The sequence below is a fragment of the Calidris pugnax genome, unplaced genomic scaffold (assembly GCF_001431845.1).
Source record: "Calidris pugnax isolate Ruff unplaced genomic scaffold, ASM143184v1 scaffold54, whole genome shotgun sequence".
Taxonomy (NCBI): domain Eukaryota; kingdom Metazoa; phylum Chordata; class Aves; order Charadriiformes; family Scolopacidae; genus Calidris; species Calidris pugnax.
Window position 1 is genome coordinate 9405475 of NW_015090864.1, and position 14054 is coordinate 9419528.

The 14054-nt window shown below is 37.5% G+C and overlaps 1 protein-coding gene across 1 annotated transcript in view; it reads right to left on the bottom strand.

Moving 5' to 3' along the window:
• The window catches only part of PTPRN2 (protein tyrosine phosphatase, receptor type, N polypeptide 2), a 644397-nt gene that overhangs the window by 565012 nt on the left and 65331 nt on the right, over positions 1 to 14054 (bottom strand). The window contains exon 2 of the mRNA XM_014945055.1: positions 12868 to 12918. Coding sequence (XP_014800541.1) covers positions 12868 to 12918 — 51 coding nt within the window. The remainder of the gene's footprint in view (positions 1 to 12867; positions 12919 to 14054) is intronic.

Below are 14054 nucleotides of genomic sequence, written 5' to 3' on the forward strand. Positions count from 1 at the left end.
ATCTGCTCAGAACTACCAGTTGAGAGTTATTTACATACAAAGAAGCACATCACAGAATTGTTGGGGTTTAGAAAAAAAAAAAAGAACTCTCACCATTCCTACAGAACAAGCATGACATCAACATAACTGTTGTGTCTTCTGGCCATTTCTGACATGTTCTTTCGTAAACTCTCACTTCAAACAAAGCATTTAGCCTTATTCTCAGAGAATATGAAGTATAAAAAAAAAATTATCAGGCTTCAAAGTATGTAGAAGATTCAAGAAAAGACACTTTCTTCCCCTTACATGTCTCCATCTTTTATATGATCTTCCAGACTTCAGGCACTGAAGCTAACTCACTCAAGTAAAGCAAGACTTCTAGCCTTTTCCTCACACAAGAACTTGATGCAAATGAGCAAACAATGACTCATGGAATAAAATTAGGGACCAACCCTATAAATTAGTTTTACCCAAGAGCATTGTACCTTCTACCCATAAAAAAAGGGCAAGTTTCCCATTTTAAAACAAATATTCCTTTAAAAAGATTAAAATTAAATAGTATTTGCTATATTTTAAGCTGTACTAAATTATGGATTGATTCAAAGCATGCCTACAGCAAATAGTATTTAAATGTTATTTCTGAATATACATAATAACCCTTGTTAGTACTATTTTTTTACTGTTTTCTCTTCAAAATTGCTGGTGAGGTGCAACTTTACCAAAACATTGCACACCTCTCAATTTCACATAAGCTTTTAGAAACCCCTAAGCTACTAATATACCCCAACACTTGACTCTGAAGTCAAGACCTAGCACAGTAAGATGTGTGGAGGACTCCTACGAATCTAAAGAACAAACAAGTATTTCAGATCAATATTAAGTTTCAGTTAGTAACAGATCTGGGGGTGGAATTGGAGGTATAATGGGGTGTCAATGGAAACAACTTCCAAGGTTTCAAGATCTGGTAGGCTAAGCAATTTCTGTGCTTTTAACCCACACGGCTGCTGCAAGAGACAACAATCAAGTTAATCTGAGAGCCAGGAACAACAGAAATGGCTACTTTATCTTGGTCTTGATGAAGCTAAACTGAAAGTTATTGGCACTTGCTCTACACATCTCCACCATCATGCTTCCTCCTTAGGTATCCTTTCCGGAACAGTAACCAGAGCCATGTCTTCTCACCCAACTCTGAGGCTCCTATCATTGCCTAGGAGATCCCTCAGCCACAGAGGCAAAACTGAATTTCACTTTTGGCAACGTCTGGGGAAGGAAAGGTGAGGGTGTTAATAAGAAGGAGGACTGGGGAGAGGCAAGATGCCCCCAGCCTTTTACCACCTTTGAGATTCCCTCACTCCTTCCTCCCTCTTGTGCACGTCTCCTGGCTTCCTCCACAGTCCTGAAGCATCTCTCTTTCCCCATTCAGCATCCTTTCAGTATCCTCACACTTGATTTGCAAAAAAAAAAAAAATCCACACACCAAACAACCCATCAGCTTCCTTTCCCTCAAGCAGCAAATACTGCTCATACAGGGCATCCCAGGCCACATCAAAAAGAAGAGGTGTCAGGTCAGTGTTGGGCTCTGCTCCAATACAGTGAGGACAGTGTGACTAGACATGAAAAAACAACACTGAGCTGAGGAGCTCTGGAGAACAGAGCTCACTGTGGCCCAGCTCAAAGAAGAGCAAACCACCACTTTTGCTAACCCTGTCCCCCCCACCAAAGTTGCTGTAAGGAGCATCTCAGGTCAGAATCTCTCATCATCTTCTCAGTCTTTCCAGAAAGAGCTGCATTCTTCAGTTAAGTCTGAGGTTGATTCAGATATTGTTAACAGCAAAAGATGAAATTGCGAGTGTCATTAAAGCCCTGCTCGAATTCTCTTCCACCTTCTGTAAGAGTGGCCACTAATCAATACTATTCACAGTTTCTTCAAGTGCAATTGTGTAAGATGTTTCCGAGAAGCTGCTCACAGAGGGGGAGAGTTTGCCACAGAGCACTGCAGAGCACAGATCCAGCCATGTAGCCAGCACGGCTCACGGGCACAGACAGTAAACAAGCAGAAATAAATCAATCTGTTCCCCCATTAAGTTGTTGCCACTTGAACTGCAGCATCTCCCAGACTGATATTGTAGATAATTCTGTTTCATCTTGATTACAACCAGTATTAACACCCAAAGCAATAAAATCTTTCACATTCTCATTTTATTCAAGCCAAAGGACAACCCTGTTGCAGTGACATATGGCTCTGCTCCTCTGCGAGTATGTTAGACTGCCTACAAAATCTCCTTGTCTAGCAAAGGATAATGCTTTTTAAAAATCAATGACCTGCATTAATTTGTATTTTCCACCAAGAAAACCTCACATATCATCATAATCATCTTTCTATACAACAGACAAATGAGTTTCCATACATTGTTTGTATTTTTTATCCTTCAATAGAATGGTTTTAGACTATGTCATTGATTATATAGCCAGAATGTGTGATTTATTTTTTATTCAACAAAAGTCAGCTTGGGGTTAACCGACTGCAGAGCAATTCCTGCATAGTTGAAACAACATGAAGAACAGTCTGGGGGATATGAACTGAGGACAGGACTAAGTTTTGCACCACTTTGAAAACAAGAGGCAGTTCATAGCCATTTACTTACATATGAATTTAAACCTCAGGGCATTTGGTATGTCTCTGGATTTTATTTTATTTTAATCCAAAAGGTCTCTCTGTTATATATGCTCTGGCATCCAAGTAAGCATCTCAAACTCCAAAAAGAAAAAACCCAAAAAAAACAGGTTTAAATGCCCCCCTGCTCTTCTCCTGGCTACATGATTCCTCCCCATGTTACTGCAAGATGACCACTGCCATGGGGAGAGCAGAGATTATCCTGGGTTGCTCCTCTGTAAGAACTAATATCTCCATTGCTGTGAGACAGGGACCTGAAATCATGGTCCCCCATATCCTGCAGGAGACCTTTACAAATGGATCCTTGTAAGCCTCCCTTGTGAAGATGGAACAGATTTGTATTCTTAGGTGGTTAGCAAGTATTTCTCTGCATGAAGATGCAGGTTCACGTAAGGAGAGCTGTAGCTCCATAAAATCATAACAGCTGATGTACAAGATCATAAAAAAAATAAGCATGAACAGGTAGGAAAAAATATACCTCCTCTTCTTTTTCCATCTAAACCAGCTGATTTCAGACCAAGGAAATTACGTTTATTTATTGTTTTCAACAAAACCTCTTCTGCCTGGGCCAACAACTTCTTAATAGTAAACAGGATGCAAACTGCATGACGTGCAGGAACAGATTTTGTTTAGCAAATGCTTAATGTCATTGTCATGGTTTCTAAAAAGACAGCTTGTAATGGCACTGAAATTTGCACTTACTGCAGCTTAATTAACAAACGCCCATTTCCCCATTTATATCTAATGCAGAGACTTTCGGATTAAAAAAGGGAAATATTTACCCATGTACTACTGTATGAGAATAAAACATATGATGAAAACCCCCTTAGCCCTAGAATTCTGAACTTTTTCTTTTTTGAAGCTGCAGATGTCTTCCTTCCTAAAATACACTGTTAACCTCTGTTCCGGTCATAACTTATTTTCAATTACCATGCCAACAACATACATTGAAGCCTGTAAGTCTTTTTTTGGCATACTTTCTGGAGGGTAATATTTCATGAAATAACAAATAATTTTACCCAATGACCTAATTCATTAGAAAAAAAAAAAACACCCACTTTGAGGGGCTAGTATAAATCTATTTTTAGGTAACTTGAAATCAAGCCCAGGAAGGAGTGACTTCAAATTGGCAATGCATTAGATTCAGGAACTTGAAATGGGCACTGACTGGCTGATTACCTTTGGAAAGATTTGGGGTTTTTTTTGTTTGGTTTTTTTTTTAATGTCACAATAAACATAAGAAACAGCCAAGTTTATTACTTAAAGCTAGAAAACAAATTAAAACTTAAAGTCAAAACAAACGGCGCCACCCCTGAAAACCACAAAAAAACTCCATTTAAACTCTATGGTCAGTATTGCAGGTTGTCTTCCTATAAGTGTCCAACAAGCTATGAAACTATTGGCAAGAATAACCATCCACACATCCATCCACCTAACTCTCAATCTACCCTAGTACCCTCTTCATCTCAATTTCACAGGAACAAAGATATAGCAGCACAATGTAGAGTCAAAACAGAGGACTACAGGACAAGGACAAAAAAAAAAAAAACCTGAGTGAAGGCCCCACTCATTTTCAACTTTACTCTCAGTTTCCCCACCCTGCCCACCCCACACTAGCACATTATATAGGTTCTGGTTAGATGATACACCTCTTCCTCACCTATTATAGAGATCAACATAGAGAAAGAATCAATTAAAGTTCAATAACAGATAGAGAAAGTTAACAGAAGACATTCTTCCCATTGAAAAATTGCCTAACATGCAACTGCTCACAATCACATCTGTCCTGTTACTTCCAAGAAAAAATTACGATGGAATAGTCTAATCTCAGAAAGAGTCAGTGCGATAATGCAGTTTAGAGACTAAATGCAATGTTAAAAGGGCCAAGATTAAATAAAATAAAATGAATATGCATTTTCAACCTTATCATAATATTGGAAATACAATATTAACACAAATGTTTGCTGCATTAAAAACCGAAACATTTCCTTTTGATAGGCATATTTCCTTGAAGAGTTTAGAGTCCAAACATTAAATGTTATATTCCTTACTCTCCCTCAACATCCACTGCTCTTACCAACCTTCTTAAATCATGCTGATACTATCTTGGAGCCAACAGAGGAACACACTAACACAGCAGCAAAAACCACCAAATATTTCTCAATTTATGCAGAGCAGCAGCCAAAGCTATTTAAATAAAGGACTAAATTACAGTAAATAGTTTGGGACCATAAAATATATTTATTGTTCTGCCTACCTCTAGAGCAACTTTTGTTGCTGTTGCCATGGAGGTTGTATGGCATGAAAGAAAACTCTGTTTAAATTAAAGGCTTTGAATGGCTTATAATGGAGAATGACTTTTCATTAACAGGTCTTTACCTGCTAATCAGCAGTACTACGAGTAGTTCACTTTCAGATTGTTCTTATTTATTAAATGAGGACATAGAACAAAAAAAGCCTGTCACTGTTCTTTATTACAGAAAAAAAAAATAGAAGAAAAAATAGAGGTATGTATCTTAAGCACAGAGAATCTTGTAACTATAAAGAAACATCCAAAAGGGTCTTATTCAGGAGATGATTAAGAAATCTACAGCTTTACCTCCTACACACCCAAGTCAACAGTCATTCATCAATGGCCTTGTAAAATTGGTACATTTTCTAAATATATAATCTGATTCATTATCCCAAAATTTAAACATATGTACTATGAAACCGGATTACTGAAGTTTTCAAAAAGAAAGATACAATTTTCTCAGGCAGGAAACATGTTCAAAGTTTTCTAGTCTATCCTCTTAGACATTCCTGTCAATGCCTCTGTTAATTACCAAAGTACCTTAATAATTAGTGATAATAATTAATCTGATTTACTCAGTTAACCACTGCTGCACTGATACAGTATTTGCTTACAGATATTCAGGGTGACAAAGGCAAATATCACAATTTCACATCTACCAGAGATTAGGTGAAGCCCAAAATAAGAAAGCAGATCTGAAGTTATGCACTTCATGTTTGGAATTACACATTCCTAAGTAATCAGATCACTAAGAAGAAGATATCTTTTTAACACCCAGAAAAAAAATTTAATCTCATTCAAACCTGGAGTTGCCCAATGATCACAATAAAACTATGTAGCTGTCACTGCCAACTCGCCAAGTTCACATCTCCTTTGTTTTGACAATCTTTATTACTGTTCTTTATTCATAAATAAGTTTATGATTTGGTGGTTCAGGCTTTTTGAGGTTTGTTTGGTGGGTTGTGCTTTCGTTTCAGTAGAGGTGAAAAATTAAAGAAAAAATACCCATCTATTTTTCTGCCTTTAGAAAGCCACAACCCAAACACCTTAATCATGAAGTAAACCATAAGACTTCTGAATGCCCCTTGATACAACTAAGGGAGAAAGTATGATGGATTCTCAGCAGGGGTGCACTGCCGCAGTGTCACTCCAAACCAGGATTTGCTTGTTTTCCACCTCATTGCCAGAACATCATGCTTTGGTGTTCTCTTCATCTCTACAGACCATGCTGTCCTTTTCAGGCTCTTGGGTTTTATAATTCATCATTCACAAATTTTACTGAGGCTCCCAAAAGCTTTTTTTCAAACAGGCTGTACTTTTCCATGGTCTCCAAATATTTCAACTACTTTTTTTTTTAGTATAATAAAATAATCAAAGCGGGAACATCTCTGAACAGGTCCAACACATGTGCCAACAGCTGTTACTTAACTTACCCAAGAAGAGTTAATGAAGCCATCCACCACACACTAATAAGAAACCTGATACAAACAATATCTCAAATACTTTCATGAAAATATACTTGGATTTTAATATGCTAGTGTAACGTTTTCTAAGCTACCCTAAATTGTATGTATCCAGCCCAGTATAGGTTCTGAAAAAGCAGCACACAAGTAGGATTTGCTTGTTTTTTGTGATAAAAACACACATGCATATTGTAAGAGTGAAGAATTCTTATCAACTCAAATATTCAATGGAAGAATACTGAATATTTTCCCCCCGAAAAAAGCAAATCCACAAATTCCACAACTTCAACCCTGCTTAAGATCAGATCATTACATTTGATTTTGGATACTCATCCACATTATCACTACAAATACATAATTTGTATAACACAAAAAGAGATACTAGATAAATTAATTCTTCAGTGATCTAACACCCCACCCCACACACCCCCACCAGCCTCTCCAACCTATGGCTTGGGAGGTGTAGTCTTGTAACCAAAACATCTTGACTTGAACACAAAAATCCACCCAGAACCACTCAAACATACACCAATTAAACAATTTTACTTGCAATGCTTTCCTTGGTTCTGTGAAACCCAATACTGATATCCGGAGTGAGAAAATACTCTACCAGAAATCACAACACTAAGATAGAAATGGAAGTTTCCCTATGACAACGCAGCAGCGTTCTTGCCCGAGCTGGAAGAAAAAGGAGGTCTGACCACATGAAATAATGCTGTGCAACACTGGGCAGCTCCAAGACTTATTTACTAGCATAGGATGCAGGAATATAAAGGATCGCCTATGGCTGGTGGTAGATTTATGGTTGTACGTACTTGCCTCTCACTTGTTGCTGGACAGCAGGCTGTCAGGGAAGTCTGAGTGATGGTTTTGTGCCCTGCAGGAGCTACAACTTGAGATTCTCCCCACACAAAAAAAAAAAATAAAAAAAAAATCACAATAAAGCTTTTAGTGACAGCTAGGATGGTGGATAACTATAGTTGTGTTATCACACTAAGTAACTTTTCCTAAGGAGAAGATTGTAACTTTACCTTTGATTACTACTCCACTTTTAGAGCCTGTTGTGCTAGACAATTCTACCCCAGTATCACACAGGTAGCTATTTTAACACCATACTGAGACAACAAAATAAGACACAAATAGACAATTTGGAAGATAGATGGGCCTTTCCTCCAAAGAGGAAAAAAATAAGTACCACTCTCTATTACAAGGTAAAGCAGATGAAGTCATCACTGCCCTGGTATTTTTAACCTAATGGTAAAACCGGAATGCTATTTTTTTCCCCACAGTGATTTTACCTCAAAACTCAGAAACATTCAGCATCAATGTTGAAAGTGTTGCTGTCAGTGAACACCAGGCTGAGTGTACTCAGTATCATACCACAGCCCCCTTGGCTAGAAATTGAGTACAATTTATTTGCAAAGCATGGCACGGTTGGGTGGGGTAGAGCTGAGAAACCCTGAAGTTTCTACAGTCGCTATCTCCGACTCCCCTTCACTGTGTTTTCACCATTCATACTCCTAGTTATGTTGGAGCTTCTCTTCCACTCGTTAATCTTGAGGAGGTCTGACACTGTCATTAATACAGGTATTTTTAGAGCTTCATACAAGGAGAAGCGAGAGCTAAATGCTGACAGTAAATCCATGTATAATAATTGGTCAGGTTTTTACTCCAAACATATATATATTCCATTTACCCCAGAATGCAGGTTAGAAATTACATCAGGTTTCTCTCATAGGGTGGTGTTAGGACTTCAGTTACTTGTGAAGAATTCCCACATCTTTGGAAAGCACAGAAATTCTCTGTGCATAGAGTAAAGTGACAGCATATAGAGGTTCTGCTTGGCATTACCCTCCAAAGTCTGAATTTAGTTATAACAGAGGTGATTGTTACTGAGAAGCTTTGGAAAGCTTAGGCACAGATTTGTAGTGTTATTTGACAAACTTTTGATAGCTTTTGTAAGAGCAACACCTTGCAAATGCAGATGCAGCTGCAGACATCTGTTAGCTAAACAAAGCCGAGGTGCATCTCCCTCTGTAATTCCATCCTACTAGGCAATGATCTGGAAAACCTCAAAGCGTAACACATTAAGTTCAAGAAACCATTTCAGGGATCCTGACTCCTTTCCCTTATCATCTGTAGCACATGTTTACCATTTATGGCTCATCACCAGCACATGCAATCACTTATATTCCAAATGTTCAAGGAGCTCCGTAGCTGAGGAAGAAAGTACATTAATATTCTGAACTATCTAGAGACATCCAAACTTGGAAAGGCTCATGACTTTGTACTGCAACACTTGGACGCCTTTGACACACCGTGCTAACCTAAGTCCTTCCTAACAAGTGCAGCTTGCATACATAAAGCAATATTGATTCAGCTGTGCATAGCTGTTTATACAGCCTTTCAGAAGCACAGCATCTTCAAACACTGCTGCAGACATCAGACCGTGTCTTCCTAGGAGAGGTTTAGTGGTTGTCACTGAGGCTTGACTTAATGATGCACACTGCGCCAGCGACTGTAATTAACTTTTTTGGTTGGCCTCACAGAGCTGTTTCCTACAATCTGATCTGTTCTGCATGAACCCTGTTATGATTTCACGCGGGAAGGAGGCTTGCAGCCACAACATCTTTCATAAATAAAAGTGCCTTGATTCATAAAAGCTGTGTTGATAAGGAGCAAAGATATGGTATCCACGCATGGATAAAGCGCAGCACAAAGCTTCTTTCTGAACCAAAATATCTGGAGATTAAACCTAAAGGAAAGAATGCCATCCTTCTAAATGAGCAGTTCAAACAGTTTAATAAAGGGAGGAATAAGGACAATAAGGACAATATTTTGAAATGAATGCTTTTATCTATACCACATGGTGTCTTTCCCAGTGGCTCTACCCCAATTCAATAGCATGATTTCATAAGAAAGGATAAGAACTAGTCTTTGTTTTGTTGCTTTCAGGAGCCAGTTCATTTAAACCTCCCAACAAAGAGGTTATGTGAGCTAACGTTTCACATGAACTGCTTTACTTATCACTTAAAATGCAAAACAGAACATGACATATTCCCACTTATCCAACTGTATTAGGTTTAATATATAAATACAAGTGTTCAAGGATAAGTGAAGGATCTCTGTCTCAGAGATCTAAAAATCCCTTCTTGATTTTTCTTTTTTCATACAAACTCATTCTAGGCATAACGGTTAAGAAAATAAAAATACACACAGGGGCAAACACATTTGCTTAAACTGCTAACCCAGACAGGAAAACATATGTGAGCACCATATCCCTCTTTACCTACAGCTGTGTCACTACACATACCTCATTTCAAATCCTATTCCTTATATTAGTCTTTTCCCTTTCGTATATCTTGTCTAATTAAGATGCTATTATTTGCTTCCTTTGGCATCTGTAGAAGCTTATCAGCACTTACTGGGAGGAAGTATTTCCAAGCTTATAGAATGCTAGATTATTTTCTATTAGGGTCTGCAGCTCATTACCATATCCACCTTTCACATCAAGTTTCTTAGCCACAAGCTTTCACGCTTCAAGCATTTTAGATGGGTGAAAATATCAGTTCCTCCAACTGTAAGAGAGAGGTAATGATTTACCAGAAGTTACATAAGTGACACCTAAGCCACTTTACCCCGCAAAGTTCTAGCTTTGCAAAGGAAGAGTCCAGGAAAACTAACTCAGTCTTTTTGCCTGGCTTATCCTTATGCCATTAAAATAAACATGAAACAATATGTTCCTTTTTAACCACTTGATGAGTCAGTGCAGCTCAGGAAACTGATAAGAGGTTTATGGAAATAAATTAATATTGCATGAATGCTGCTGGAGCTATTAAACAAACATAAGCACGAACCCATCACTGAAGCCAAAAGAGACCTTTATATGATGAGGGAAAGCAGCAGGAAAGTCAACAATCATTATTACAGCAGGTTCTTTGCCCTGAGAAAATTGCATATGACCTAAACAGATGGAAGTGATGCAACTGATACAGTTATGCTGTTTATATCAGAATTTACAACTGGATTACACTGCTTTTAATAATAAAAGAAGTTTCTTTTAACATCTCTTTTGTTATTCATACAAATGAACATTTAGCAAAGTCATTCAGACAATATCTTCTTCAAAATAAATGAAAAAGAAAGAATAGTAATTTTTTTTAAAGTTATGAAACTGCTCAGTTGTTGGTGTTTTGGTTATGCATTTACAAGTCTGATGCATGACAAGTACTTGAAGTTGATGACATGACATAACAAATACTGTGACATATCTTGAATAGGCAAACTCAGTTCCATTTTTAAAATGCAGTCAGTTCAGTTACTTTTGCTGGAGACTGAGAGAAAGATCAAAATTATCATCCTTTCTGCAGGAGTCAGACTCAGATCTGCAGATCACAGATGCTTCAAAGATGCTACCCAAACGTAACTGCTGTTTCTTACCCACATTCAGAGCGTACTTCAGAAACACACACTTGTGTGACAACAAAGGAGGCAAACCTTTCCATGACCTTGCAATACATAAAGTAAGCTCCGTTCCTGTGCATAGTGACCTCCACAGACTGAAGTTCCTGAGCTTTCAATCCAGCTAAGCATGAGCATTTTAATATGCCAGGATTTCTGAAGAACTTCAGAAATACAGTTCAACCAGAAGCAGTTTGGACAGGAAAAACGGGAAGGACTGCACAGAAGCAAGCAGCCCTTTTCATTTCCGGTACATATAAAAAGTTAATTCTGATGGTATTTTAATACTCCCAAGTATGATCTTCCAAAGTGTGTTAATTTTCTCAAGAATGGTGTATTTTTATTTGCATCAATGACAGCATTTAAAATCCACTCTAGACAACATTTGCCCAGTCAGAAAAAAAAGAAATACTTTGCAGTGACCTTAAAGACATTGACAGAATCCCTGCATGTATTTTTTTAGTTAAGACCAGCCATTAGGAAATATCATTGATCAACTGGCTTATTCATTACTGACATTTCTTTAAGTTAGTTATGCCAAAATAAAAGTAGATCTACAGAACAGGTCCTTTCAAATTCAAAGACACTATTTCCATAGTTTAATGTTGCACTCTAATGAAAGTCACATGGAGTTTTTAAAACCTGTGTCTTAAATTAAGACAACAGGTAGAGTAAGAAGCTATGAAGTAACCTTTAGAGGAACACCTTTAATGAAGAATTTGCTGTCAGTTAAAGTACATTTATTTCTTTACTATAATCTGTTGCATAAACTCCCATTATACACTGTCCACCAGATAACAGTGGCCTATCATAAAAGCCAATTAAATATACCAGAATTGGGGAAGACTACAGCCCAGGCATTGCAGATCATTAGTAGCCAGCAAAACACACCACTGTAGAAAAATGCCACTACCCTCCCTGGTGTCAGCCATAGAAAGCGTCAATGCAGAAATTTTGCATATTATTGGAATAACTTCAAATAACACTTTAACACAAGAATTACCTTTGAATATGTTAATAAATGTACTGTTTCTAACCTCCTACATATTTTAACTCCTCTCAACTCTTCAACCCTGTTCTCTCTCTTTTATTCCCTCTCCTGCCTGCTTTTATCTGACATTCAATAACACCGGAAATGTAATCTCACTCCATCTTAAGTGTTCGATAAATTAGCATGTTAATAAAGTTTATTTATTAAAGACCTTTATTATCGGCTCCTGGGTTTGATGGAAAACAAAACTACTTCATTATGCTGTATATTCACAAAGAGAAATTTAATATATAAAACTTGTTTTTTTAATTAAATCCCTAATTACCACTCTACATATTTTGGAACTGTAATTTCTTCAAAAGATCTCTCTCTGAACATGGTTCATCCTTCATCCAGATAAATTATTTCATATAGCACGAACAATCTTTGACTACAGTCAGAAAAAGGCTTTCCTACTATTCCATTAGACTCCTTTATACATTTGTATTGACTTAAAGAAAAATTTTGAAGGAGAGCACAAGAAAACTGCTTTCGTATAGTTCAAGTAAAGTCACAGAAAGAAAGAAAGCATGATAATCAAGGAAAACAGTAGTCTTCCTTTTAGATCTTCTTTCTTATTATAATAAATAACCTTTTAAAGAAAAGGAAACTGGTAATTACTCAACATCATCCCCTAAAAAGATGAACAACCTGAGGATAACAAAACACTTATTTTCACCCTGTATGAAGACAAATTAAACATTAGCATATTTCAGTATGTTTAATTACAATCTGTTCCTCATAAAAGGAGATGATGTTGTTCAAGGTTGAGAAAACGTTTATATATTTTTTAACTCTATTAAATTTTCCCTAACTGCTGACCAGAATAGTCATACTTGGTACTTCCCCCACCACCACCTTTTCCTCTCCTTCTCATTCATATATACATTTGGCTTATTAAATCAACCACATCACAATTACATAAAGGAGGACAGAGTAGTCAGCAAACAAAACATCAAAGACTTACCATTTACACAGATTTCAAAAGATTTGCAAAGGTCATCCTCAAACAGGCAGCCTAAAAACACAATAAAGGGAAAAATTAATACAGGCATCAAACTGTGGATAATTAGTGCAGACTGAAGATGTCTCAGGCTATTTTCTGCTCAACAAGAGTCAGACATTTGGTTGGCCTTAGGAGTCTAAATTGGGAGGAACAGACAGTCAAGAACATGGAAACAAGTCTGGTTAGAGATACATCTTACTAACTGGTTAAGTCCAGAATAATGGACTGATTGATGTTTTTCTTTCCCCTGCATACCTCCACTGAGGGCCAAGTTTCCTCTATGCACATCTCTCTCATATAGTAACACGGGGAACTTCATATTCTCTCAATTTTGAAAGCATTATACCGCAGCAGAGTAACACTGCAATACACTACAAAAATATACACCAGGAAATCAGGAGCTTCCTCAAGATATTTCTACTGCCATGATGAAACAAGGCTAGGAATCTGGTACAAATTGCTCAAATTAGGCTTGTATTTGGTAACTACAACCATAGACCATGGCTAGACCCTCAGGAGCGCTAACTCTTCGGAAAAAAGCTTAAAAATTAAGCCATCCATACTAACACTGCAGTACCTCCACAGACAGCCGACAAATCAATACAGTTCTAGAAAACACATCCCAAGGGTTTTTTCCCTTTATAGCAGGAAATTTTTTCCAAAACAGCTTGCTTTATGGGCCTCAAACCTCACCCTAGAAACTGCATGCAGGTTGGCAATCCCAGCTCATGCACTTATACACATCTTCATGGATAAAAGTAAAGCTTTCTGTTGCCTTGTTGCTAGTATCACCTAACCAGGTAATGAGACAGTAGTTATTACCTCCTTTATCTTCAGATAAAACAAACTGCTGATGATAGTCATGAGGGCAGCAGAGAAGTGGGCAGGATACACCTCTGCCCCACACTGGGGGACAGGGACAAGGACCAAGTACGGAAGCAACATCCTGTGCCATTGTTAAGGGCATGCACTCTTAACCCAACTAGTAATTTCTTTGTTGTGTGTTTGTTTTGTTGGTTGTTTTTTTGTGGGGTTTTTTTTTTTGAAAATATAGAGAGCTAGGACTGGATAGACTCCAAGGAATGAAGATGTATTTTGAATACATAAACTGCCATATTATCACAATTAAGCCTCTCTGGGAAGTACTT